At 36.4% G+C, this 27,836-nt stretch overlaps 2 protein-coding genes across 3 annotated transcripts in view; one reads left to right on the forward strand and one right to left on the reverse strand.

The window, feature by feature from the left end:
• NDUFAF5 (NADH:ubiquinone oxidoreductase complex assembly factor 5) overlaps positions 1–8,256 on the reverse strand; it is a 28,516-nt gene extending 20,260 nt beyond the window's left edge. Inside the window, exons 1-4 of the mRNA XM_021700665.1 lie at positions 7,980–8,256; positions 5,469–5,509; positions 2,362–2,425; positions 1,077–1,124 (exon numbers count right to left, since the gene is read on the reverse strand). Coding sequence (XP_021556340.1) covers positions 1,077–1,124; positions 2,362–2,425; positions 5,469–5,509; positions 7,980–8,201 — 375 coding nt within the window. The 5' untranslated portion in view covers positions 8,202–8,256. The remainder of the gene's footprint in view (positions 1–1,076; positions 1,125–2,361; positions 2,426–5,468; positions 5,510–7,979) is intronic.
• A 90-nt stretch (positions 8,257–8,346) lies between these two features.
• The window catches only part of ESF1 (ESF1 nucleolar pre-rRNA processing protein homolog), a 64,712-nt gene continuing 45,222 nt past the window's right edge, over positions 8,347–27,836 (forward strand). Inside the window, exons 1-8 of one of the 2 annotated variants that reach the window (XM_021700668.1) lie at positions 8,347–8,396; positions 9,915–10,599; positions 16,096–16,487; positions 17,861–17,974; positions 20,159–20,259; positions 21,254–21,406; positions 23,726–23,840; positions 25,449–25,596. In XM_021700668.1, coding sequence (XP_021556343.1) covers positions 9,957–10,599; positions 16,096–16,487; positions 17,861–17,974; positions 20,159–20,259; positions 21,254–21,406; positions 23,726–23,840; positions 25,449–25,596 — 1,666 coding nt within the window. In that variant the 5' untranslated portion in view covers positions 8,347–8,396; positions 9,915–9,956. The remainder of the gene's footprint in view (positions 8,397–9,914; positions 10,600–16,095; positions 16,488–17,860; positions 17,975–20,158; positions 20,260–21,253; positions 21,407–23,725; positions 23,841–25,448; positions 25,597–27,836) is intronic. The other variant, XM_021700669.2, reaches the window with a different exon arrangement.

Here is a 27,836-nt window from a genome sequence, read left to right on the forward strand (position 1 = left end):
TAACACTTTAAACAAACGTGACTCAAAAGCCAGGAACTGTAAAGAAAAAGACTGATCTATGTGATGATAAATTAATCAAAAACTTCTAAAAACCCATAAACAATGTAAACAACACACTTTGGAAAATATTTACAACAAAAATGATAAAATTAATTTCCCTAAAAAAACAAACTCTTAAAACTACCCAGAGGAAGAACACACTAAGGCAACAGTGCAGGTATAGGCACATCCCAAAATTACTTACAAATTCACAAATTAAGAAATACCAATAGCCCAAAGACATCAATAGCTATTTGGCTGCATTCAAAGTGCAAATAAAACTATCAGTAAGATTCTACTTTCTGCCTATCAAACCGACAAAGACAGAAAAAATGGCCCAGTCTCGCCAAAGAAGAGAAAAAGTGCTTTCATATAATATTATTCTTTCTTTTTTTTTAAATTTTATTTTATTATGTTACGTTAGTCACCATACAATACATCATTATTTTTTGATGTAGTGATCCACAGTTCATTGTTTTCGTATAACACCCAGTGCTCCTAACAGTAGTCTGATGTATAGGAATTTATTTCCAGGGAGAAAAATAAATCAAATGTACCAAGTTGCTTTATATAAGGATGTTCTTCACAGTGCTGGTTATTAAGAAACTAGAAATAGAACTGTCCTTCAATAGAAATTTAGCCAAATACACCATGGAATATTCTTATATTGGAATACGATACAGCCTTTTAAAAAGGTGGAATTTGTGCGCACATATATCATTCACTGATATAAAAGAATGATACCCTGTGAAAAACATGGCATGTTACCATTATACCATCTGTATAAAACTATGTGTTGGGAGACAGTTCTACATCTGCAAAGGTGGAGATCAAAATGTCACCCGTGGTTGCCACTGAATGGTGGAACCAGGGATGATATTTTCTTTCCCCTTTACATTTCCTGTACTGTTTAATTCTTTATATGTGTTATACATAATCAGAAAAAAAAAAGCTATTTTCATTTTGAAGGAAATAAAAATAAAAACTAAAAATAAAACCAAGAGATCAGAAATCAATAGTGTTATAGAGCTACCTACCAAAGCATTTTCTGCAATGTCTACTTGGAAAAACTTTCCAACAGTTTCCTGCAATGGAATAAAGTAAATCAGATAATACAAAACAAACAAAAAACCACTAACAAAACAAAATAATTGTTGAAACTGCTAAACGAGAAAGTGGCAATCATAGAGTTACTTTCAGCTTTGTAAGGGTATTTTTCTGCATTAAAACCAGTATGGTTAACAACTAGCTACAATAACATATAGTAAGTTACACAGACTTAAATACATGCAACCATGCCTATATTTAACACATTTAACTATATTTAATAAAATACACAACATAGGTGTGAGTAATCAACCTCTTTAGTTCACTCCACTGGATTAAGGCTTATGTGTTAACTTTTCCATAGCACAACATGCTGAGAGCTAGTCCCCATTCCTGGGCCACAAAAGACTTGGATAGTTTTCCTGCCTTTCAGCCGTTCATTCAAAGAGTTTACAAAGAGTAAAGAAAGACTTAAAAAACACAGACACTTGGGGAAAAGGGGAACTCACTGGTTTCATTTTCCCTGTTTCATCTCTTCTTTCTTCCTTCCAAGAGTACTGCACCATTTCTTTCCCAGATTAACACCTTCCACTATACTCTTTTCTCCAGGATTCTGCTCCGCCCATCACCATCTCTATTAATCTTCCATCTCTTTATTCTGTGTCTCTTTCCCTTACCTTGAAACAGACATAAGCCTCCCAATCTCTCCTCACCTCTAACTACCTTCTAGTTCTGTTTGCGATCTACAACTCCAATTCTCATTAATGTCTTTCTCCTCAATTCTTGGTAACCTATTCCCACTTTCACTCCTCTAACAACACTATTTATAAAGATTATTAATGACCTAATCAACTACAACAGCGTGTCGGCTTTCAGTCCTACCTTACTTGACCTCTTTGAAGTCCAGCACTGTTGGTGGTCTTCTAGAAACTTCTTCAGTACTTTCTACTCTGCTTCCCCTCCTTCTGATCCTTTCTACTTCATGCACACTCCCTTCTTAAAGAACTTCCCTGTCCACAACTTGGAAAAGGTACCCTATTATTGCCTGGTCACTGCTAACTAGTCAAGTGCAACTGGTGTGCAGGTGAATGTTTAACTACAGGCTTCAGAAAAAAAAAAGGTGCCCCGAGTTGTAGTGTTTGTCAATTTAAAAAAAATTTAGTAAGTTTGATATAATCAAAATCTAAATATGATACAAACTGAATTAAGGAAGACTTTCTGTAAAAATAGTCAAGTTTATTTCTTAAAGCAAATTAAGTCACTGAATACATATACCTTATTCAAATGCTGTGCTATGTAACCTCTTCCACAACCAACATCCAAAGCAAGGGAAAAATGTCTAAAAAATAGACACAGAAGTTATGTTTTGTCTGTAATAACACAGTCCACAAAACAATTACTAAAAACTAATTTTTCTTAAGTAAAAACATTTTAATGAACACAACTTTCAAAAAGTTACATCATCTGCCTTTTCTGCCTCACCTTATAAGCTGTTTCTACCAGAGAACATATTGAAGGAGCAAGTCTATCTAGTCCAGACATTCACAGGACCTCACAGTCAACTGGCTTTCCATGAGGTTGCTCCATGATGTGGATTCAAAGAACAAATTTAGTGGGGATATTTTAATTTAATAATATATACAAATAAAGAATGAAAAGAAGCTAACCTAAATTAACATGAAAATATTGGCATACTTGTCAGGAACTTAATTATCCCTTTTTCTCAAATTTGTTGAGGCAGCAGATAATTTAAAAATCATCATGTAAAATACCATGAAATACTAACATGTTAAACTAAAAACAAAACAAAACAACTAAACAGTAGCTAACTTTTACTGAAATCTTAGCAGGTTTGGGGTGCCTGGGTGGCTCAGTTGTTGGGCATCTGCCTTCGGCTCAGGTTGTGATCTTGGGGTCCTGGGATTGAGCCCCGCATCGGGCTCCCTGCTCAGCGGGAAGCCTGCTTCTCCCTCTCCCATTCCCCCTGCTTGTGTTCCCTCTCTCACTGTCTCTCTCTCTTTCTGTCAAATAAATAAATAAAATCTTAAAAAAAAGAAATCTTAGCAGGTTCAAAGCAATGTGCTAAGTGTTCAAAGTAAGTCAACCCAAGGTCACTCAACTAATAAGCAGTAGTCAGAACTTGAATTCAGTTAGTCAGAATTTTGACCCAGAATTACTATCCCCCATACTACATTGCCTCCTCTAAATATATGTCATACAAAACCAGTTCACACATCTAATTGTAAGCCAATTTCATATGACAAGAAAACTTAAAATTTTATCCACGAATAACATTTTTTATATTGGAAACAAAATTGGCAGTCCTTTTTCAATTTCTGTTAAAAACTTATGTCAAAAATATAGATCACCAGTACACAGTTGGAGAACTGGTGATGAGAAAGAACCATTTATTTACATAATGCCCTCTATCTTGATTGTGAACATAGGCAGTATGACATGGTAAAGTACACAAGCTTTGGGATCAGAAAGACATGATTTAGAATTCTGGGCCTGTAATTTATTGGCTCTGTGACCATGGACAAGTGATTTAATCTTACCGAATCTGTTTCCCCATCTATAAAATGGAAAAGTTACTACCTCCCTCAAGAGCATTTTATGAAATGGTGCATTTAAAGTATCTAGCACAGTACAAATGCTCAACAGAAGTTGGTTATAAGTTGTTACTACCACAGATTATAACAGTTTTTTTTAAAAGATTTATTTATTCATGAGAGAGAGAGTGTGAGCGAGTGCACATGAGTGGGGGGAGGGGCAAAAGGAGAGGGGGAAGCAGACTCCCCACTAAGCAGGGAGCCCAACCCCAGGACCCTGGGATCATGACCTGAGCCAAAGGCAGACGCTTAACCAACTGAGTCACCCAGGAGTCCCCAGATTATAACAGTATTAAATGGACTTCAGATACCACAAATAAGACATTTAATAATCTGTGGGGTTATTTTTTTAAGAATCAACAAAACATCAGTGTGGACAATATAAACTATACTTTGTAACAATAGAATGTTGGTGCAAGGGCATTTACACTGTATTTTTTTAGACTGGTATTTTTAATAATTTAGTTCTAAAGAGTTAATATTAGTTTAAGACATGCTTTTAGCCATAATCACAGGTCTCTCTGTAGATCTATGTTTTGCTCAGTACTATGACATAAAGAGATTATAAAATCCATACTGATTTGGAAAACTTAATGTTTCATTTTTAATAAATGGCCTAAAATCCAGGCAAATGAATGGCTGCAGTACACAGAACTAGCTATTTGTTTCAGAGCCTTAAAATAATGGAATAAAACAGATGAAATGGGGGTGATTATTTGTAACAATGAGGCATTTTTTACCATATGAAATTAATTCATCCCAAGATTCTTTTAAGTAGCAAGAATATTTCTAAAAAATGACTTGAGTTTTTGATTTTAAAAAAATTCCCCTTTTTATAAACAAATGTAATAAATTCATCCCATGTTGGTCTAATTAATGGATGTCTTTTAAACAAAAGAGCACAAAAAAGTGATCTGCTAACATCACAGAACAATTCTACAGTAAAGACATTATTTAACCATTATTTATGTGGTTCCTGCCACACAGCTGTAAACCTGAATTTGTAAAATTGTTATGCCTAATACACAGCAGTGAATTCACCAAGGGTTTAATACTTCATTAAAGTGTTCTCTTCTCAAATCTGCCTCTATGTAATTGTCATAGAACCCTACTGCCATTAACAATACTTAAGATAAAATGGCCAAAGTCTCATATAACCTGAGTGGGGAACAAATCTAGGTAGATTTCCTTCACTGAGATAGTAAAGATTCTGTTTTAATTGTAGTTAAACTTTTAAAGCTAGGTTTATTAAATCTTAAAAATTCACAGCTGGTCAATTTTTACCTCCATTTTTGGAGCAATGTTTTCATTACTGGCTTTTAGCCAAATGAAACTGGATCAGTCATTCAGGCTCATAGAGAAGCTATGAGTTGTACTTCTATTCATTCTTTTTATTGGCAAAAAGGAAAAAAAAAGAACACTTGCTCTCCAGACATAAAAAAGGAGAGACTTGGGGTGCCTGGATGGCTCAGTCAGTTAAGCATCTGTGTTTGGCTCAGGTCATGATCCCAGGGTCCTGGGATCAAGCACCACATCAGGCTCCCTGCTCAGTGGGGAGTCTGCTTCTCCCTCTCCCTGTGCTCCTGCTCTCTCTCTCTCAAATTAAAAAAAAAAAAAAAAAAGGAGAGACTTAACAGTTGATTAAAATCACTAATTCCGGTAATAAATTCCTCCAGATTCTGCCATTCAAGACATTAAGCTCTCAGCATTCAATCTCTTGAATCTTCAGCCAAAAGTTAATTGTATTTTATTATGATAATCATTACTTACCTGGCTATGTCATACACACGGTCTGCAATCCGACTTCCAACCTGAAGGATTACAAGCAGCAATTATAAAAGTTGAGTAGGTTTAAAAGAGAAGCAACACTTTTTCTTATATTCAATAATCCACATGTTACTTATGCTTCAACATGTTGATAAGTACTTCTCTCTATCCCATTTTCAATTTGACCACAAATTATATCAATTTGACCATAAATTATAAACACCATAAATTAAACTATCCCAGGAAACAAATTCAGGCAAATTACTTCAGAAGTCCATTTAATGAATCCAAGACTAAATATTCATGAATATGTATATATTTGGCCTTTACATTGTATGTTCTATATAAGATTACAAGGATAAGAAGCAACAGGAGCATAACAGATACATTATTGTCCCCAGATATTAGCATAAGATATATGAAAGTGAAAAAATATTGTTAGCTAGGGTTTATTACAGATCAATGTATAAAGATCACTTTAAAACTCTATTATTTGGGGACACCTGGGTGGCTCAGCTGTTGGGCGTCTGCCTTCAGCTCAGGTCATAATCCCAGGGTTCTGTGATAGAGCCCTGCGTTGGGCTCCCTTCTCAGCGGGAAGACTGCTTCTCCCTCTCCCACTCCCCCTGCTTGTGTTCCCTTTCTTGCTGTCTCTGTCAAATAAATAAATAAAATCTTTAAAACAAAACAAAACAAACAAAAAAACTCTATTATCTATAAAGACTCCTAAGAAATTCTGTGGAACTACTAAACAAGTAAACAACTTTTCCAAGGAACATGTGCAAATTAGAAAGTCAGCCAAATCTGAAGAAATTGCACTTTATGCTGTTCTCCCCAATCCCATCCCAATCTAAAAGAGGCCATAAGGTAGGTGCTTCCTTTTTGCTAGGCTAGCTTCATCTGTCAGGAATAAAGATGTGAGAAATAGTCCTCACACTCTACTATTCTTTCATAAACGCCCCAGAGTTTCTATTAGGACTTGGAAGTTCAGAACATATGTGTATTTGCTTTGGGGGCTAGTGGGGGAAGGGAAAGAGGTATACCAGATCTACACGCTTTGCTTGGAGAAAAGTGGTTAGAAATATACATCTTCTAAGTACATGTCATTATGAACCCTAAGAATGAACACAGTCATCATCTGGTCAGGCCAAGCTTGCACAGACCTCAAAAACTGTTTCTTGCTTCGGCTTTAAAGAGTTCACTACACTTAACTTCAATTTTGCTTCATCCCCAAAGAAACATTTACTTAGGCCTGAACTTGGTGCTGTGTGTCCAGAGAGTAAAAACCCTCAGTTTCTAGTCCACCTGGACAGAGGAAGAGGTCTTCCAAACAAGCACAAATCTGAGATCTTAATTTATCTTAATTACTTTTCCTAAAACATATATCAGATCCTATCACTCCACTGCTTAATTCAACAGGCTAGGGGCGCCTGGATGGCTCAGCCGGTTAAGTGACCAACTCTTGATTTTGGCTCAGGTCATGATCTCAGGGTTGTGAGATCTAGCCCCAGGGCTGACTCTCCCCTCCCCTCAAAACAAACAAACAAACAAAAAACCCATTCAACAGGCTCACATTCCTCTAGAACAGAACTGACCAACAGAAAAACAATGAGAGCCATATGTGTCATTTTAATTTTCTAATAGCCACTTTTAAAAAGTAAAAAGGAACAGGAGAAATTATTCTTCACATATTTTACTTAGCCCAACATAACAAAACTACAATTTCAACACGTAATCAAGATAAAAAAAAAAAAACAACTGTTAATGAAATATTTTGCATCCTTTTTTCACACTAAGTCACTGAAATCCAGTGTATTTTACAGATCCAGCACATCTCAACTGGACTAGCTACATTTCAGGCACTCAATAGCCACATGTGGCCAGAGATTACCATACTGAATGGGCAGTTCAGTTAGACGAGAAAATCCAAAATTCTTATCTACAGCCCTAATAACCTGCGCCTTCCCTGACCTCCTCTCCCACTCTCTCCTTCACCGAAGCTTCACTGGAGGCATCAACAAGGTCCTTTCCGCCTCAGAAACTCTTCACTTGTCCTTCACTTTGCTTATAAGGCTATTCCCTCCAGATCTTAGCTTGCCTAATTCCTCATCATGTCGTCTGCCTGAGCGGCCTTCTCTGACCATCGCAGTCATTATACTACTTCACTTTAGTACCTCACCTTACTTCTTTGGCTGAAATTACATTTCTTGTTCACCGACGCCCCCAAGAATGAAACCTCCTGAGGGCAGCGGTCTTACTCTGCCCAGGACAGAGCTGTAACTCAAGCGATATCTGAATGAATGAATGAATGAATGAATGAATGAATGAATAGCACCTTACAAATATCCTCACCCACCCCTTCAGTGATTACAGTAGACGCTGAGACAGGCCGTGCAGCTGCTCAAGGTCACCCGGCGGGTGGAGTCAGCTGGGGTCGGTTGGGACCTGGCCGGAGCCCCCGAACCGGCGCCAGAGCTCGGCGCCGCCCCCCCCCCCCCTGCCCCGCGGGCTCACCTCCTCCTTCAGGTAGTCAAACTTCATCGGCTCAGGCTGCCGGGCCGCCCAGTTTTTCTGTTTCCTCTTCAAATCCCGGTCGAAGATATTTAGGGCTCTGGGCGAGGTGCTGCCCGGGTGAGAGACGCCGGAGGCGACCTTCCTGAAGCGGAGGTTCTTTGCTGGGACCCCCGCTGCAGGAGGTCGCCGCCACAAGAGCCAGAGACCGCCCAGCCCCAGCATGTCCAGCGGTGACGCCACCGGCCGCTGCACTTACTTTGCGCATGCGCCACCGCGGCTCCGGCGCCTGCGCCGGAGATCGCCGCGGAGGGGAAAGGGGAAGTAGTTTGGCCCAGTTCTCTTGCCATCACGGCGGAGCGTCACGCGGAGAATTGTGGGTGTGTGTCGCACGTGAGACTTGGCGAGAGCTCGGAGGAGGTTAGTGGATTTGGGTTTCAAGAACCGCGGTGGAGGTTGCCGAACCAGTCTTTGACAGGGTCTTCTTTGGATTCGTGAGGGGTTGCGCCCTTTTCTTTGCCATTCCAGTGTCATTTTTCAGACTTCCTTGGTCTTCTCTAGGGTCCTGTCGAGGGACCTCAGCCCAGTAGCTGTGCCCTGAGGTTTGGGGTTAGGAAGGAGATCGCCATTCTAGGACCACCCTGGTGTTCTCCGCTTTAGAGGGTGGGTAGAAGGGAGAGTGGGCTGTGGAGTTGAAGGTGGGCGTCGGAAGGTGATTCTCTGTCTGAATATCTGACGTTTATCGAATGCTTTTGTTGTAAACATATATATGCATTGTCACTAATAGTTGGATGAGATGGTACCTACCTTGTTCCCTGTTTGTTCAGAGGGGTAAATGCTTACGTGTATAAGTGCATCATTGAAACCTATGTGTCTTTTTTTGACGTATAAAAAATTGTTTTCAAATTTAAGGAAAAAAATACAAGTCTTGCTTTCAGAACAAAACACTGCTACCCTGTTTGATCAGTTCCTTTCTGTTCTTAATAATCAATGACTCTTGGGACGCCTGGGTGGCTCATCGGTTAAGCGTCTGCCTTCGGCTCCAGTCATGATCCCAGTGTCCTGGGATCCAGTGCCCCATTGGCCTCCTTGCTCAGCAGGGGAGCCTGCTTCTCCCTCTGCCTGCCGCTCCCCCTACTTGTGTGCTCTCTCTCTCTTTCTCTCTCTCTCTCTGACAAATGGATAGATAAAATCTTAAAAAAAAAAAAAAATGACTCTTAGCTCTGCAAAATCAAATCGAGTTGCTAAACCCTTACTGTTTTCAAGGGAACAATACTAATCTCTCTCTCTCTCTCTCTCTCACACACACACACACACAGAGTCTAATTATATTTTGGGGAGAACCAGCCCATTTGGGCCTTACTTATAGAATAAGAAATTATACAGAGAAGAGATGTTTATTAATAACTGGGATGAAAATTTACATGGTTTTTGAAGGATGGTCGGATTTAAAGAGGGAATTTTGTGAGCTGAATCTGAATTGATTTGAGTCTATTTAGTTAGGAGACTAACTAAGCATGAAGTAAGGACTAACAGAAAGAATGGGACCAGAATGCGAAGAGAGAAATAGGACCAACTGAGGCTTGGGAAACTTTTGATTACATTAGCTTTTAACTTGTAACAGGTACACAGGTATACAAAAAGAAATATAGAAATTCTAAGTGAGTGCAATTGGCTAGTAAGCGTTTGTCTCCCTCTGTAAAGCCCTGGAATTCTGCTTGGTTTTGTCTTAAATTTATTTCTCCAAATGCTCTATAATCAAAAGAGGATATTCTGATAGTTTTTGTTTTTCTGTATGTGACTCAGAATAAGTTTGGGAAATGAAATTGGATGTGTTACTTTTATTTAACTTAGAATATATTCTGAATTAGCATTTTTTCCCCGAAGCATCTTTTTTAACTAACCCTTCATTATTGTAATATTTGTTTTACTTTTTAGGATTTTATTTCTTCAAGCATTTGTCCAATCAGACATTTAAAAATGGCATCCAAACAAGAAATAATGAGTGACCAGCGGTTTAGGAAGGTTACAAAAGACCCAAGATTTTGGGAAATGCCAGAAAAGGATCGAAAAGTCAAAATTGACAAGAGATTTCGAGCAATGTTTCATGACAAAAGGTTCAAATTGAATTATGCTGTAGATAAAAGAGGACGCCTCATCAACCACAGCACTACAGAGGACTTGAAACGTTTTTATGACCTTTCAGATTCTGATTCAGATCTATCTGATGAAGATGATAAAGCACTGAACCAAAAGAAAATGAAGAAGAAAAAACCCCAGACTAACAACAAAATAGAATCAAAAAATCTAGTTGAGGAGAAAAAGAAAGAAACCAAGAAAATTAATCAAAAGGATTCTGGAGATAAAAATGATTTATATAACTCTGACAGAATCCAGAAAATGAAAAAGTCATGCAAATCTAAGAAGGTAGATTCAAAAATAAGTCCCAAGAAAGACAGAGAAGAATTTACACAAAAAAGTGCAACAGAGAAGAAAAGCATTGTTCAGCATTGTACAGACTCATGTCCCAAAGGAAAACTAAGCACAGGAGACTTGGGCCCCTCTGAAATTGTGAAATCTCCCAAGGTCAAGTACTCTGACACAAGAAGAGAAATGCAATCAGGTTGGTTGGAAAGAATTATATGTTCTTTGATATTACATTATTTATTTTTATACTGATTCTTTTTTTTATAGTATTTTCATAGTATAATGGGAATGATCAAATGCTTATTTGGGAGTATAAAGCTGTGAAAGAAAAAAATGCCATAAAATGATTATTAATCTTTTATTTGGTGCTATAATGGCTAAGAGAGGAAAACTTGAGGCTAATGAATGATTTTGATTTGTGGTAGGCACTAGTGAGAGCTATATTCTTTAACCAGATAAAGTGTTATATGTTGTCATCACACAGTAAGAAGAGGTGTGTCTGAAGAGGGCTAGTAGAGTTGTGTGTTCATCCATCCTTCATTCAATTACTTTTAGTAACTAGTATGTGGCAGGTAGAACATGAGTAAGACATGGTCCCCCATCTTGGGGCTACTGCTAGCTTATATGATGCCTGTGCAGATTAGAAAAAGTTATGCCCAAAGGTGCCTGGGTGGCTCAGTCGTTAAGCGTCTGCCTTCAGCTCAGGTCATGATCCCAGGGTCCTGGGATTGAGTCCCGCATCGGGCTCCCTGCTCCGTGGGAGGCCTGCTTCTCCCTCTCCCACTTCCCCTGCTTGTGTTCCCTCTCTAGCGGTGTCTCTCTCTGTCAAATAAATAAATAAAATCTTTAAAAAAAAAAAAAGAAAAATTTATGCCCTTTTGGATACATAGAGCTCTTAGAGTTCACAGTTTGGTAAGGGACAGCATCTTTGAGTGAAGCAGTAGATTTATTCCCCCTGAGCAGACACAGCACCTCTGCAAGGTGCATAGCTTGTTGAGTGGATTTGATCTTGATTTCAGCCCTTCCCAAGATCCTATATTGCAAATAAAAGCCTGCTAAACTCTACAGTGGCACCAGCCTAAAGCAGCACTGTCCAATAAAAAATGTGTAATTTTGAATTTTCTAGTTGACACATTAAGAAGTGAAAAAAACAGGTGAAATTAATTTTATTAACATACTCTAATACATCAAAAAACTGTTTTAATGCGTAATCAACTTAAATTTTAATGGCATAGTTTGCATTCTATTTTCATACTAATCTCAAGTATAAAATTTGGACGAGCCACATTATAAGTGCTTAGTTGCCACATGTGGCTGCAGGTTACATACTGGACACCACATATCTAAAGTGGAAGAAATTAGATCTGTAATATAATAAAATAATAGTAAGTGCCATAAAAGATGTTTAGCAGAGGGCTATGGGAATTCAGAGGAAGAGGTCACTCAAGATATGGTAACCAGAGAAAAATTCTTAGGGGAAGTACCATAAGGTTTGGAAAAAGTAAATTGAGAGACCAGAGCACTCTGTATAGAATGGACTTTTTGAGCAAAGATATGGTTGGATATGTTCAGAAGAAATCAGTATTCCCATTTGATTAGATAATAAGGTCTCTGAAGGGGTAAGCGGGTAATACAACTAGAAAAGATTGTTTGGAACTAAGAAACATCTGATTCTGGTTCATGCTTACTTGTTTACTGAGCTTATTAAAATTTGGTGTCCCCTCCAGTAGCAAGAAATTTTGAGTGTTGGTGTTGCCTGTTGTTTATGTTGTTAACTGAAAAATTGGTATTCAGATGAGCCAAAGGCTGGCCGTGATTACAAGATCCAAGGAGGATAGGCATTGGGAAAAAGTCAGAGAGGACTTGACAGGCTGAGATCACATTTGAAAGGTAGGAGGTATCAGGCAGTGGGTAGAATTCTAGATAGCAGGGCCTAGGAGGTAAGAGTGGGATCTCTTTCCATTTGCAGTGGAACCAGGCAGCAAACTGAGGTATAGGGAGAGGGATAGGAGTTTGGTTACTGAAATTGGAAAATAAGAATAGGAACAGCAGCAAAGTTTGTTTGATGATGAGTTTGTGAGGCAAGTCAGTCTAGCATCTTAAATTTCACTTGATTTAGGGCACTGGATTAATAAAACATATCGATAAAATCCTTTGGATTGATTTTATAGAATCTTTTTGCCTATCTTTTTTTTATTAAAATTTCTCAATAAGCTTGAGAAATTAGGATAGATTAATCAGGAAACAAGGCTAAAGTGATTTATGTGAGGAAACACAGAGCTGGGCCTGCAACTCAAGTCTTTGAAAAATCTTTCTACCGCATCATATTGCTTCCAGTAGTTTACATCGGTTCCACGGTCTAGAAAGGCAGTATGTGTAAGTAGGGATTAGTGACTTCATATGTAAACATCTTTTGTTCATTATTCATCAGTTACCAGCAACTACTCTGTGCAGAGAGGTTTTTTTTTTTTTTAAGATTTTATTTATTTGAGAGAGAGATCACAGGCAGGGGGAAGGGGTAGAAGGAGAAGCAGACTCCCCACTGAGCAGGGAGCCCAATGCGGGACTCCATCCCAGGACCCTGGGATCATGACCTGAGCCGAAGGTAGACGCCTAACCAACTGGGCCACCCAGGCGCCCCTGCAGAGAGCTTTTTAAGTGCCTCAAGGTAAAGGTGATGTGAAGAGTGCAGTTTGGTATTATGTGTCATAAAATGTTGATTCCCAGCATTGCACCCCTAAGAACTTATTTTAAGTAAATAATTGGGCGTTTGTGCAAAGAATGTGCATCTTAGCATTGTTTTTAAAATTTTAAAAGTAATGTAAATCATTAGGGAATTGATTAAATAAATTGTGATATACCCAAACGTATTTATGATATATGAAGTTTTAAAAATAAGTTACAAAATAGTATAAACTGTATGATTAGCTACTTAAAAAAAATTAGTGGGTACATCATAGAAAACAAATTTAGGGAATTGTGTACCAAAACAACCATCCAGTTATCTTTGAATGAAAAATTACTAGTCATTTTTATTTTCTTAATTAAACCATATTTTCTTAATTTTTTTGCAATGAGCATTCATTATATGTATAAAGCATTTTTTTTTAAGTAGCTAGGTAAGTACTGTTTACAGTTACTATTAGAGCAGTACCATCCAGGAATAGAGATAATCCCACATTATCTAGCCTTGTACATGGTGGACTCTGAGCAAATATTTACTGAATGAATCAATACGCTGAATGTACTTGATGTTGTCAAAAATATTAAAATACTAGATCTTTTTTAAGTCTTGCGTGTATCAATTTATTATACAACCCAGAGTGTGGTATGTGTACCATTGTCATATGTGAAAACAGGGCATATGTGAGATGATATTCAAACTTTTTTATGTTAATAGTTATGTATTTGTTTCAACATCTTAGGAAAAAATGTAATCACTACATTACATCTGTGACTTCAGAGATATTTAGAACAAAGCTAATTTTTTTAACTTAAAAAAATTCAGTTTAATGAAAAACAGTGAAATGCAAAAATCATTGAATGGTATAATAATGACTGATGCTTGAGAAATATTGCAATATTAGATACAGCTAAGTCCCCAAGGTGTTATTTCTGAGCATATTGCTTAAAGGTGAATTCTGATGCTTGTCTCGTAGTAACTTTCTTACACTTTTGTGGTGGCGTTTTTCTGATCCCATATGCAAAACTTATGATCATGCATTTTGTTTTTGCTTTTTCACACCTACTGGCTAGTTATTTTTTATGTTCCCCCACTCTCTTATGTGGGTACATCATAGAAAACAAACTTAGGGAATTATGTACCAAAATAACCATCCAGTTATCTTTGAATGAAAAATTTAAAGATAAAATAAAAACCCATTTCTTTTCCTCCTAGCAGAACTCTTTTTCATTTAGCCTCAGGTCAAATGGTATCTTCGTGAAGCTTTTCTTATTATAAATACCTCTACAGGCAAATTTAGATGTCTCTTTCTGTGTTACTTAGAACATAGCTTCATAAATCAGTAAACAATTTCTTTTTGTTTATGAACCCATTGGGAGCCTGAGATCATGTTACAAGCCATCTCCCTTTTCCCTTTCCTGAGCTCAATGCATTTTACATAGTAGATAATAAATATTTGGACAATGAATGACTATTATAAGATTATAGGGCCAAGGAAAAAACTAAGTTTGAATTTCATTCCAAGTGTTAAGCTTTTAAATTTATTTTTTAATTCTACAAGCAGAGCCTGTAAGCAGAAACATAATCTCCAACTTAAAGGTGAATAAAATGTGTAAGATACTGTATATCAACATACACATATACCCACAATAAAATCATGATTGCTTTAGAAATAGAAAATGAGTTTTTTCAGAGTTATGTGGGCTAAAAAATCCAACTTAAGTAAAAACAGTCTTTTACTTTTCATATATCGCTAACCGTAGTTAGTTACAAAGTTCAAGATTTAGCAGAAAACTTACTATTTTGCTCTGCATAGGTGATCTAATCCACATCACAACTTCTGTTATTACTACACATGAATGAGTGAAAAATTTTTATCTCCAGTGTGCAACTTTTCAGAGCTGTAGACTCAGATGGCCAGCAGCCTTCTTGATATCTCCTCTTACGCGATTCACAGGCACTTCAAATTCAGCATATTGAAAACTGAACTCATGATCTACCTCTACCAAACAGCAAACTGGTTCTTTTCCAACATCACATGTTTATCTATCCAGTTAGCTAGCTAGCTCTGCACGCTGGGAAGCTAGGACTTATCTTTGACATTTCTAAAACTTCTTTGTCCCATACCACAAGCCCTGGCACTAATTACTGTTGATTTTACCTCCTGACTCTGCAACTCTGAAGTGAATCCATTCACGTCTTTCTGTCTCTTTCTAACAGTTTAGTGCTACCTTCATCTCTTGCTAGGAGTCTTATACTATATTTCTAATTCTGTAGTCACATCTGCTTTTGACTCCCTCCAGTCAATTTTCTATAGCGAGTCAAGGTGATCTCACTGTGCAAATCTGATGATGTCCCTCTTTCTGAAAATATAATGGTGGCTTCTCACTGCTTTTATGACAAAGTCCAAACCTTCTACATGGTTTTTGGGAAGCACGGCCCCTACCTCACTTTCAGTTTAATTTCTTACTTGACTCCTGGCCATCTGCAATCCAGACATTCTTGCCAATTTTTTTCCTATTCGTGGATATTTGCATTTGTTTTTTTTCAGTGTTTGGAACATTTTCCTCATCTATTAGTCTAATCTTGAATACCTCCTCTTCATCCTTCAGGTAGCAACTCAGTTACACTTATTTAGAGACTTTTATTGTATGCTTTTTATGTGTATTGATTTGATTGGTTTTATTTGATATCTGTCCATCTATCCTCTCGACTATTAAGTTCATTGAGGGCACTGATAGCTTCTCTTGCCAATAATTTTTATTGCGCACCTAGCACACAGCAGGCACTCTGTAATTACTGAATGAATATGTGAATCTACTTGTATGATCTGGGTATATGTCAAAATTTCTGTTAAGTAACTTCAGCATCAACTTTGCTGAATTTATGTTTTTTTAGTCTATTTCATAGAAATTATATTTTTACTGGATTTGAGGTCAAAATAAGTTGGATTTAATTTAATTGTGTTTACATTTTTTAAATTTCTCCCTGCTTTAATCTTTTTTGCAGTGATTCCACTAATAATGGCAAAAGACAGTGATGGTTATGGAAACTCTACAGGTGGTAAGATGTTTGACAAAGATGCTCTGGAGGAAGATTCAGAAAGTGCTAGTGAAATAGGTGATGAGGAATCTGAAGATGGAATTACAGGCACTGGTAGAACTTCAGCTGATGAAGATGATGATGATGATGATGTTGATGGAAGTGAAAGTGATGAGGAGGATGAAGATGAGGATAGTGATGATGATGAAAGTGACAGTGGCCCTGATCTTGCAAGGGGTAAAGGAAATGTAGAAACTAGTTCTGAAGATGAAGAAGATATGGCAGATTTACTGCTAGAGGACTCTGGTTTTGAGCACGCTTGGAGAGAATTAGATAAAGATGCTCCTCGGGCTGATGAGGTAAACTTTTGAATAAATTGTTTGTGAAAAGCACAGTAAAAGTAGCTTTTATGCATGGTAGAATTGATGTCATTAAATTGAGTGGGAAAACCTTTATTGGTAAATAATATTCTTAATGATTAGTCTGATTAAAACTTTTTGATGTAAAATAACTTCTTGATATGGAAAGTAGCTATATAAATTAGATGTCTGTCCAAGCAAATAGAGATTAAAGAAAGGTCACATGAAATTTTTTTTTTTTTAAAGATTTCATTTATTTATTTGACAGGGAGACAGCGAGAGAGGGAACACAAGCAGGGGGAGTAGGAGAGGGGGAAGAAGGCTTCCCACTGAGCAGGAACCCCGATGCGGGGCTCGATCCTAGACCTGAGCTGAAGGCAGATGCTTAACGACTGAGCCACCTAGGTGCCCCAGGTCACATGAAAGTTTTAGAAAATACTTATTGTAGCTGGTAGAGTAACATACTCAACCTCCATACTCATTCATGGGTAGCAAAATAGCTTAACAAACTTGGTTGTTAAAAAGTCAGCTGATGGGGCGCCTGGGTGGCTCAGTTGGTTAAGCGACTGCCTTCGGCTCAGGTCATGATCCTGGAGTCCTGGGATCGAGTCCCGCATCAGGGAGCCCGCTTCTCCCTCTGACCCTCCCCCCTCTCATGTGCTCTCTGGCTCTCTCATTCTCTCTGTCTCAAATAAATAAATTAAAAAAAAAAAAAAGTCAGCTGATGGGACGCCTGGGTGGCTCAGTCGGTTAAGTGGCTGCCTTCGGCTCAGGTCATGATCCCAGGGTCCTGGGATCGAGTCCCTCATCGGGCTCCCTGCTCAGTAGGGAGCCTGCTTCTCCCTCTGCCTGCCTCTCTGCCTACTTGTACTCTCTCTCTCTAATAAATAAATTAAAATCTTTAAAAAAAAAAAAAAAAGTCAGCTGATTGGGCGCCTGGGTGGCTCAGATGGTTAAGCGTCTGCCTTCGGCTCAGGTCATGATCCCAGGGTCCTGGGATCGAGTCCCACGTCGGGCTCCCAGCTCAGCGGGGAGCCTGCTTCTCCCTCTGACCCTCTCCCCTCTCATGCTGTTTCTCTCTCGCTCGCTCTCTAAAAAATAAATAAAATCTTTAAAAAAAAAGAAAAGTCAGCTGATTATCAAGTTCTGATTCAAGAACTAAGAACCTAGTAAGAGAAAGTGCTTATCTGTTGACAGTTTTACCACTGTGTGACTCAACCGAAGTTTTCTTTTACATATTGAAACTACTTAGATAAATACTGTATTGGTGATTTCAGAATTTGAGAAAGGAAAGAAGACACATTTTTTTGTATATTTTGCAAGTGATGGGAATGATAGAGATTATGTAATATTTCATTTTTCTCATTTCTTAGGTTACACATCGATTAGCAGTTTGCAACATGGACTGGGACAGATTAAAGGCAAAAGATTTGCTAGCTCTGTTCAATTCATTTAAACCTAAAGGGGGTGTTATATTTTCCGTAAAGGTGAGAATTGATTTCATTTTGAAATATTTCTAAACATTTTAAGCTTAATCTTTTTTTTAAGTCATAGTTTTAAGGAAAATAATCTGGCAGTTGTCTGGTACAATTAGGTACAAAACAGGTAGAATAAATATAAAAGGAAGAGGTAAAATTATTGCTATTGATGGGTTATGTGATTTATGTATTTTAAAAACCTAAAGAAATCAATTGAAAAGCTATTATAAAGCTCAATAAAGGGACAGAATAAAATAAATATTTTTTAATTGCATTCTTCAATTCTTAACCAGTTAAGAAAAAAATCTATTTTTACTAGCAGCAGAAATGTAAAATCCTTGAGAATTACCTTAAACATATATGATATATATGAAGTAAACTATAACTGGATAAATTTGAAAAACTTAAATAAATGTTGAGATACCATATTTTTGGAGAGCAAGCATAGCGATTAAGAATTTAGGCTTTGCAGTATGACAGACCTGCATTCAAATCTTGATTCTGATGCATGCCATGTGATCTTGGGCATTTTATTAATTTCTCAGATGTGTTCTCTCACCTGACAAGTGGATATAACAGTAGCATTTCCTAGGGTAGTTGTAAGGATGAAATGATAAGAAGCTTACACTAAGTATTTAGTACAGTGCCTGAAACAGCTCTAAATTATTGTTCTGTTTAAGTATTTAAAGATGTCAATTCTATAGTTTTAGTGTAGTTTCAAGCATAATCTCAGTTCCTACCAAAGAAAAAGGCTACCAGTAATCATCTAAAAGAATAAATAAGTGAAAATGACTAATAAATTTTTAGGAAAACATGCCAGTGTAAAAGGATTCGCCCTGTCAGATATAACATGTGAACATTTTATATTGCTACAAGAGTTAACAAGTTTGGGTAAAAAGGGAAAGACAAATTGATGGAATGAAATAGATAAATAGAAGAGTTTATATTATAATATAGACCAAAGTAAGCTTGAATACCTGGTATTTTGGACAAATGAGTGAGTCTTTGTATAAAGAGCTTAGTTCAGATCTTCATCTCATCATAGTCCAAAATAAACTACAGATAAAGTAAGGGAAAAGAATTAAAACTCAAAGCACAGGGGCGCCTGGGTGGCTCAGTTGGTTAAGCGACTGCCTTCGGCTCAGGTCGTGATCCTGGAGTCCCGGGATCGAGTCCCGCATCGGGCTCCCTGCTCGGCAGGGAGTCTGCTTCTCTCTCTGACCCTCCTCCCTCTCATGCTTTCTGTCTCTCATTCTCTCTCTCTCAAATAAATAAATAAAATCTTTAAAACAAACAAACAAACAAAAAACTCAAACCACAGAAACAGAATAAAATAGTATTGTGTTTTTGTTAAATCTTATATTTCAGGAAATGGATAGTAGGAATTTCTAGAGTTAGAAAAGAGAAAAACAGAATCAACAGATGTGACTACATATGTATTTAAAACTTTTACATCAAAACCTATTATTGCCACTCAAATTAGTAAGAAAAACTCGAATCCCTATTTGATAAATTACATATTGCAGAGAACTCAGAAAAGCATGTATTAGTTAGCAAAAATATATTAAGCCCAGTAGTATCAAAACAATACAAATTAATACAGTTATATTTTTCTCATAAGTAGCCGACATACAAAATTACCAAATCCCAATGAGGGAATCCTTTTTCTTTTACCAAGACCATCTAAACCGTGTGATAAGATTATTATCAGTTCTTTTCTATTTAAAGTATTTCTTAAAGCATTGGATAAATGATATGACTTAAGAGATAAAACAAAATTGTTTTTCTTTATGTTTTATATACTTCTTTAATCATTTTTGTATATTTTGTGTCAACTAATTAGTCATTTTGTGTGTATGTGTTTACTTTTAAGTTCCTTGAGCCCTTAGACTCGTTTTGCTTTTCTTAATTTTTCCCTTGGATCCCAGGACCATCTTGTCCCAGTTGATGTATGCAGGAGATAATTCTGTTTTTGTTCTTAAGCTCCACATCTGTTACTCTCCAGCCAAAATGACTATTTTTAAGGAGATTCCTCAGGATGTTTTAGCTTCCTGTAGTAGGTTTGGAAGTGAGTCATCCTTCCTGCTTTCATCGAGTTCAGTTGTAACTCTTAGAGTTCCTGACCTTGACGGGTCTGGATGTTTTAAGAAAAGTAAAGTATAAATTACATTGATCTTATTTTTTTGTGTTTAGATATATCCTTCGGAGTTTGGAAAGGAGAGGATGAAGGAAGAGCAAGTTCAAGGACCAGTAGAGTTATTAAGTATTCCTGAAGATGCCCCTGAAAAGGACTGGTATTAACCTGTTACAGAAAATAAAACTAAATCTCATGAATTCATGTCACTAACTCAGAATTCTGGTCACTTTAATGGGACTAAAGTTTATGTTGTGCCTGCCTTTCATGGTTAAAACAAGTTGCAGAGCAGATTAAAGTCTGTCAGAAGTGGCATACTATTCCAACAACCTTTTGTGTGTATATTCATATTTCTGTATTCACAAAAACAATTATTGCAGTTTTGAAAAACATTCCATGATTAGACTGATTTAGGGTTCTCAGCCTCCTTGCTCTTAATTAGTAAGTTTTGGTTTTTTCATGAGATGTTGCTTTCCATATATGTGGCATTGAAACCCTGTTTGCCTTCGTGATACGTGTATTTTTTAATTTGAGGATTAAATAAAAAAATAATGATAACTTTTTTATTATCATAATGTATAGAAAAATTTTAAGGTAGTTTTTAAACCACTAGGTGGAGCTATATGTGCACGTAATAAAAATGGTGATTGGTGGCAGAACAGCCAATGAAGACTCTCAAAGAGTATGTTGTAGTTAAATGAAATTAAACTTAAAACCATTTAGACTTGACAACACATAAATCTGGAATAAACATTTTACAAAATCAGGAATTTCTTTGTAATTAGAGCTAATGCTTTCCTAGCATATTTATTTTATAATATAGTGATCTTGTTCAGGAGTTTTACTTGAGAGACTATATGTGATAGCAAAACAAAAAGACTATTCAAGAGTTAAAATTATGAGTAAGCATATGTAATTCTTACACTCTCCTTTTCTAGATACTAAATTTTAATTAAAATACCTAGTCTGTGCTTTGTCAAAATAATAAATTGAGCTTAAATATTTAATGCCCATAAATCATGAAGGAAAGATGGATTGGGATGAAGTCCAGTTTGTAATATATTTTTCTTGAAATAATTAACATTTGTTTTTTAAAGGAAGATAGGTGTTTGTGTTCCTGTATAGGTAAGCTTAATGAGTTTTCTACCTTTTAGGACTTCTAGAGAAAAACTGAGAGATTATCAATTCAAACGACTCAAGTACTATTATGCAGTAGTAGACTGTGATTCTCCTGAAACAGCTGGTAAAATTTATGAGGATTGTGATGGCCTGGAATTCGAAAGTAGTTGTTCATTCATAGATTTAAGGTAATCCAGTGTGTATCTTACCAATTTTATCTTGTAGCACAATATGATTGTAGGAAGTAAGATATTAGGCTGGTAGTATTTTCTGTTGTTTCATATTGTAAAAAAGGATTTTTTGCTTTAGGTGAACTCTGTCCTATGGAACATCACTCTTAACAAAGAAAACTATAATGAGAAAATGCTTAAGTATTGTGTATGAGTCACCCCACATTTGTATCCTGAATTTCAAATATATTGGCTATGTTTTTAGGATAATGGGTTATATGCAGTGATATTCCTTTGCAACTCTCTTTTAGAACTAGGAACCAGGTGAATTAATTTAAAAAAAAAAAGCATTGAGATGGGGGCAAAGGAATTTGCTAATAAATTGGTACCTCTAGACTTGTGCTAATAACAGTAGCTACTAGTCATATCTGACTATTTAGTTAAAATTTTTAAAAATTTTAAATTTATTCATTTGCTTCATCACTGGACACATTTCAAGTACTTACTGGCCATATGGACATAGCAGATACAGAACATTGCTATCATCACAAAGTTCCATTGAATGGTGCTGTTCTAAATGCTCAGTGAATGGGATGGTGTTGCTGGCATTGTCTTCAGACTTGGGCATTATTTTCACCCCATGCACAGGCTTCACTGGCCCAAAGCTGAAAAACCTTAAATGGTGGTAAATGTCAGTTCTGAGGAAATGGGAAGCTGAACTACTTACTATACCATTTTATCATTAGCTTAATGCTTTTGAACCCAGTAAACCATTCTTCTATGACACTTTGAATAGAAATCAGTTCTTTGTATCCAAGTTTGTGAGAGGCTTTGTTCTCAAAATGAAATATTTCCAAAAAAATTTGCATCATTTTGTAGTCCCTGGCTTTCATACTTCAAAGGCATTTGGACTGGTAGAAAAATACATATAGGGTGCCTGGGTGGCTCAGTTAGTTAAGCGACTGCCTTCGGCTCAGGTCATGATCCTGGAGTCCCAGGATCGAGTCCCACATCGGGCTTCCTGCTCAACAGGGAGTCTGCTTCTCCCTCTGACCTTCCTCCCTCTCATGAGCTCTCTCTCTCTCTCTCAAATAAATAAATAAAATCTTAAAAAAAAAAAATACAAATAAAAATTTTTGCATTGATAATTTGAGGTAATATTTTAGTATGCTTGCATTTATAACAAGAAGGGCTTGTCTCATCAGACAAGTATTTCTTTCTTTTCTCTCTTAACAATTTCAGTAGGAGGTACTTGTTTTGAATGTTTAAATAGTAGGTACCAAACATTTGTTAGAATGTCAAACTTTGGGTTTCATGAATTCATGTTAACATGTTCTTTTCAGGATCATTTTGTTCTCTCTGTTTCCTTTTTGGGACATTTCCATGCAATGTTAGAATAAGCTCTGGCAGGCCTAGAAAATAAGATCAATGACCATGGAAAAAATTTACATTCCCTGTTTTATTTTGTTAAACATAACATCAGAAAAGAAAATTGAGTTTTCTGCTGCCATCCAATTATCTAGAAACTTATTTTCATCTGCCCCAAAATATAAATGCATGCATATTAATACCATTTAAAAATACTGATTTCAGATATTTTTCTTCTAGTAAGTCTTTGCAAAAGTATAGCTGGAGAAGGATATTGTGTAAACCTAATGAGCCTTAATTATCATATGCTTTTTGTGTGTGTGGAACCAAAATCTCCTATATAAATTACAAAGCCCAAATATATTAACCATGGGTTATTTGATTCTGCTTTTCCCCCCTATTTTTTAGCCTAATGCCTAAGCATTGTCATACAATTTACAGTGGCTAATTTACATCTAACAGCTCATTATTTGTGAAAAAATATTGTAAGATAAGATTATGAAGATTTTTTTAGTCTTAAAGAATCAACCTTAAGCTTTTTCCTTATTTTCAGTGACACCTTATATGTCTGATACTTTACATTCAGAACACTTACCCACTACTAATTCTGTTTGATCTTCAGAATATCATGTAGCAAGTCAACACTGTGCTATCAGGTGTCTAGGTCTTTTTGAAACATGAGGGACCCATGTGTGTTTGCACTTGACTCATACTAACTGACTCCCAACACAGGGTTTCTACCTACAGAGTTCACTCAAATTTAGTGGAATTACAGATTCATAGTTTATGAATTTCAGAAATTTTGTGCCAACGTTATTTCTAACATTGTTTGCCCCATCTACATGTGTGTTCTATAGAAACTTTTATATGGTATGTATGTATAAACTATAATTAGAAGAGAACCTAAACTCTGGTTGTTTATCACTACAGCATATGTTTAAATAAATTTATTTTTTCTTTGCTTCTTAGGTTTATACCAGATGATATTACTTTTGATGATGAGCCCAAGGACGTAGCCTCAGAAGTGGATTTAACAGCATATAAACCAAAATATTTTACATCTGCTGCAATGGGAACATCAACGGTATTTCTTAACTTTTAAAAATATATGGCTGGACTCTTGCTTTCAGGAAAGAACTTGTGTATTATTTACGTATAGCATCTTTAGAAATGGAAAGTATTCAAAATTTTAATGCACAAATACAAATAGAAGTGAGACATAAATGTATTTGCATTTTTATCTACCACATCTGTTTGAACCTGTTTTCAGATTTTTGTTATGCCTTTAAGCTTGAGTCAATTACCTGCAAATGTTTTTTTTTCTCCTCTGTCTTTCCCATATATTCTTATTCAGTTAGATTCTTTAATAAGTAATATGTCAGTTATTAATATCCTAGGGAGTGGGGGAAGGAGGTAACAGATTACCTCAAATCATAGTTAAAACCAGTGGAAATTTTAAATAGGAACACATTTTTTTCTGTAGATATGATCCAAAATTGTAAAAATTGAAGTAGAATAATTCAGGACTATTAGATGTCACATTATTGCTTAGTAATGAACAGCCAAAAGATTTCTATTGAATTAATTTGTTACTTAGCTGCCCACCTTCTCTCTTCTCCTCCCCCCCACAAAAAAAACCTTCTGCCCACAGATAGACTCTGCAGGAACCACACAGGTTTCCCATTGCCTTTTCTATGCTCTTCTGAGGATAGGCTGGTGGTAGAGAGATCTACTGTATCTGTCACTTGCATGCTGTATTGGGCACTGTGTGGCCTTGATTAGTTACTGAGTATGGTAAAACCTCACCATTATGCAATAAGTGAAGTTTAAAAGATTCAATAACATAAAATACAGGGTCAGGTTATTTTCAAGCCTGAAAAATGACCAAGGCAAGTCTGTCCAGACAGCCATTCTGGAATTCTTAGGGTCCGGCCATACCATCCACATATGTCCCAGTTCCAGCAGCAGTTTTATGGTTATCACTCAGGCAAATTATCAGAATAAGGGTAATTCGTAATTAGAACTTGTAAGGTAGTGACAGCTATCTTAAAGATTCCTTGGTTAATTGGTGCCCATTTTGTTGTCCTGATCTGAGGAGATTAGCCTGAGGGAAAAAAAAAACTAGGATAGGAGACCTACCCTGTGATGAAGCTAAAACTTCTGACAAGACCCTATCTGAGAATGGGGGCTGCATGGAGGGCAGGAGCCAAACCAGTCATGTTATAGATTAATTTCTGTATCATGGGGGTTTACTGTACTTCCAACCAGTAGATGCCTTTTTTATCAGTGGCTCTTAATCTTTTTTGAAAGGGAGCCTACTGAAATTTTGTTGAAAGCTTTATTAATAGATTTCGTGTAGTTTGCAGACCTCCTGAAGTACTTAGAACTCCAGGTGAAAAACATGTTTTTGTCAATTCGTAATGTTAACTTTTTCGCTAGTGCATTTTCTTTTCCCTACAATTAATAGAAACACTGGTGAGTTTTTACTCCTAATATTAGTTTGCATATAGCAGAGTTAGGAGGAAAAAGGTACAGGTTAATAGAAATGGTTCCTCTTTCATAAGTAAAATACTTTTTATTATGCATGTCATTTATTATTTGGTTTAGCTTACGTCTTTTTTAGCTTAGTGATAAATATTCTGTGAGTGAGAGTTACTGACACTTCTATTTTTATTTGTTTTATGGGTGAAAGGTGGAGATCACTTGGGATGAGACTGATCATGAAAGAATTACAACACTCAACAGGAAGTTTAAAAAGGAAGAGCTTTTGGACATGGATTTTCAAGCCTACTTAGCTTCCTCTAGTGAGGATGAAGAAGAGATAGAAGAGGAGCTACAGGGTACTTGTAATCTTTTGCTGTTTTATATTTGTAAGCATTTAGATGCCTAATCTAGACTTGTTAATGGAAATATGTCTTTGGCGGTAGCTTAAAAGGGAGTGCCAAGCTAATTCTTAAGCTGTCTGCAAAACATACTACCATATATCGTATTATATACACCTACAAACGGTATTTGAAATTTTTTATTTAGAGGTTTTTTTTTAGCCTAAATTTCATTAACCACGAACATTTTGTTTAAAAACTGTTACCAGGGGCGCCTGGGTGGCTCAGTCGTTAAGCGTCTGCCTTCAGCTCAGGTCATGATCCCAGGGTCCTGGGATCAAGCCCCACATCGGGCTCCCTGCTCAGCGGGAAGCCTGCTTCTCCCTCTTCCACTCCCCCTGCTTGTGTTCCCTCTCTCGCTGTGTCTCTCTCTAGCAAATAAATAAATAAAATCTTTAAAAATAAATAAATAAATAAATAAAAATAATTACCAAACAAAAAAGCCTGGCCTTTTAGATTTGTCCTGATTCATATAGTTTTGCAGTCTGTTAACAAACTAGTAAAATGCTCTATTACCCCCCCTTTTTTTAAAAAAAACTAAGCTTCTTTTGGATTGACTTTTTTTTTAAAGATTTATTTATTTATTTAGATAGAGAGTGCAAGCGGGAGGGGCAGAGGGAGAGGGAGAGAGAATCCCAGGCAGACTCTGTGTGGAGCCCAATGTGGGGCTTCATCTCAGGATCCTAAGATCACAACCCTGAGAACATGACCTGAGCTGAAACCAAGAGCTGGATGCTTAACCAACTGTGCCACCCAGGGCTCCCCAATTGATTGAATATTTTTTATATCCATTTTCTCTTCAAATAGTTTAAAAAGTAGACTGTTTCTGTTCATTTAGTGATTATCCTAGAAATTATGACTTGCATTCTTAATTTACTAAGGTCTAATGGTAATATCTTTAACCTCCTAGAAAATACAGGGAATCTTAAAACACCTCTCATGCTATCCTGTGTATTGTAATTCTATTTTTTTGTAAGTCCTATGGGCTATTAATATTTAAACTGCTCTTACTTCCTTTTTGCTACATTTCCTCCACTCTCTTTGCTCCTTATTCTTTGTTAAATCTCATACTTCTGTCTAGGATCATTTTCCTTCTACCTTATGTATATCCTTGATAAGTTCTGGTAGTATTTGTTGGTGTCAAACTCTCTTGAGTTTTAGTATAAAAATGTCCTTATTTTGCTTACATTTGTGAAAGATAACTTTCATGGCAAAAAAAAAAAAATTGTAGGTGGGAAGTCCTCTCCATCTCCACACTAATGATAATATCCTACAGACTTGTAGTTTCATTGTTGTTTTTGAGAACTCAGTTGTCTTTTTTTCATTCTTTTGAAGATTGTCTAGATTTCTTTTTTCTTTGATTGCTTTTGAAGTTTTCTTGTCTTTTTTTTTTTTTTTGGTCTTTCTGCAGTTTTACTGTGAACAGATTTCTTCTTACTTGTGTGCTTGGGGTTTGTTGGGTTTCTTGTATTTGTATCATGGTAGCTTTCATCAGTTTTGGAATTTTCTCAGCCATTATCTAAATCAGATATTTTTTCTAACCTGTCCTTCTGCTATTCCAATTAAGTATATATATTATTTCTTTCCACTATAACTTCCATCTTGCTACTCTCATATATTTCTTAATCTGTTGTCTCTCTCTGCTGTGTTCTGGATGTTTTCTTCTGACCTATCTTCCAGTTCACTAATTTGCTTTTCAGCAGTGTTGAATCTGTTGCTACACCTATCCATTGAGTTCCTAATTTTGGTTATTGTATTTTTCACTTCTAAAAGTCCTATTTGACTATTTTTCAAATCAGCAATATCACTTTTTATAACTTTCTATTCATTGCAGGTATTTTTAATCTTTATCTCTATAAATGGTATAAGCATGTTTTTATAGTCTGCGTCTGATAATTTCAGTATTTTAAGTCTTCTTGGGTTCATTTTTGTTACTTTACAAGATATTTCTTCTTTATTTGTATACATGGTTAACTTTATGTGCTAATTTGATAGTTGAGATGAGTATCTAATCAGAGAACTTTCATTTACTATGGTCATTCTAGGACTACATTACTCCAAGTTTTAAGGCTTCAGGTTCTTTGGACTTTGTGGGTGATGCAAGTCTTCATGAGGGCTGGTTTACTTCTGGTTGGCTTCTACCCTAATTGTATATCCTTCTGGGTCTCTGCTTAAAGTGGACATAGTAGTTGAAATCT

Source organism: Neomonachus schauinslandi, chromosome 10, assembly GCF_002201575.2.
Source record: "Neomonachus schauinslandi chromosome 10, ASM220157v2, whole genome shotgun sequence".
NCBI lineage: Eukaryota > Metazoa > Chordata > Mammalia > Carnivora > Phocidae > Neomonachus > Neomonachus schauinslandi.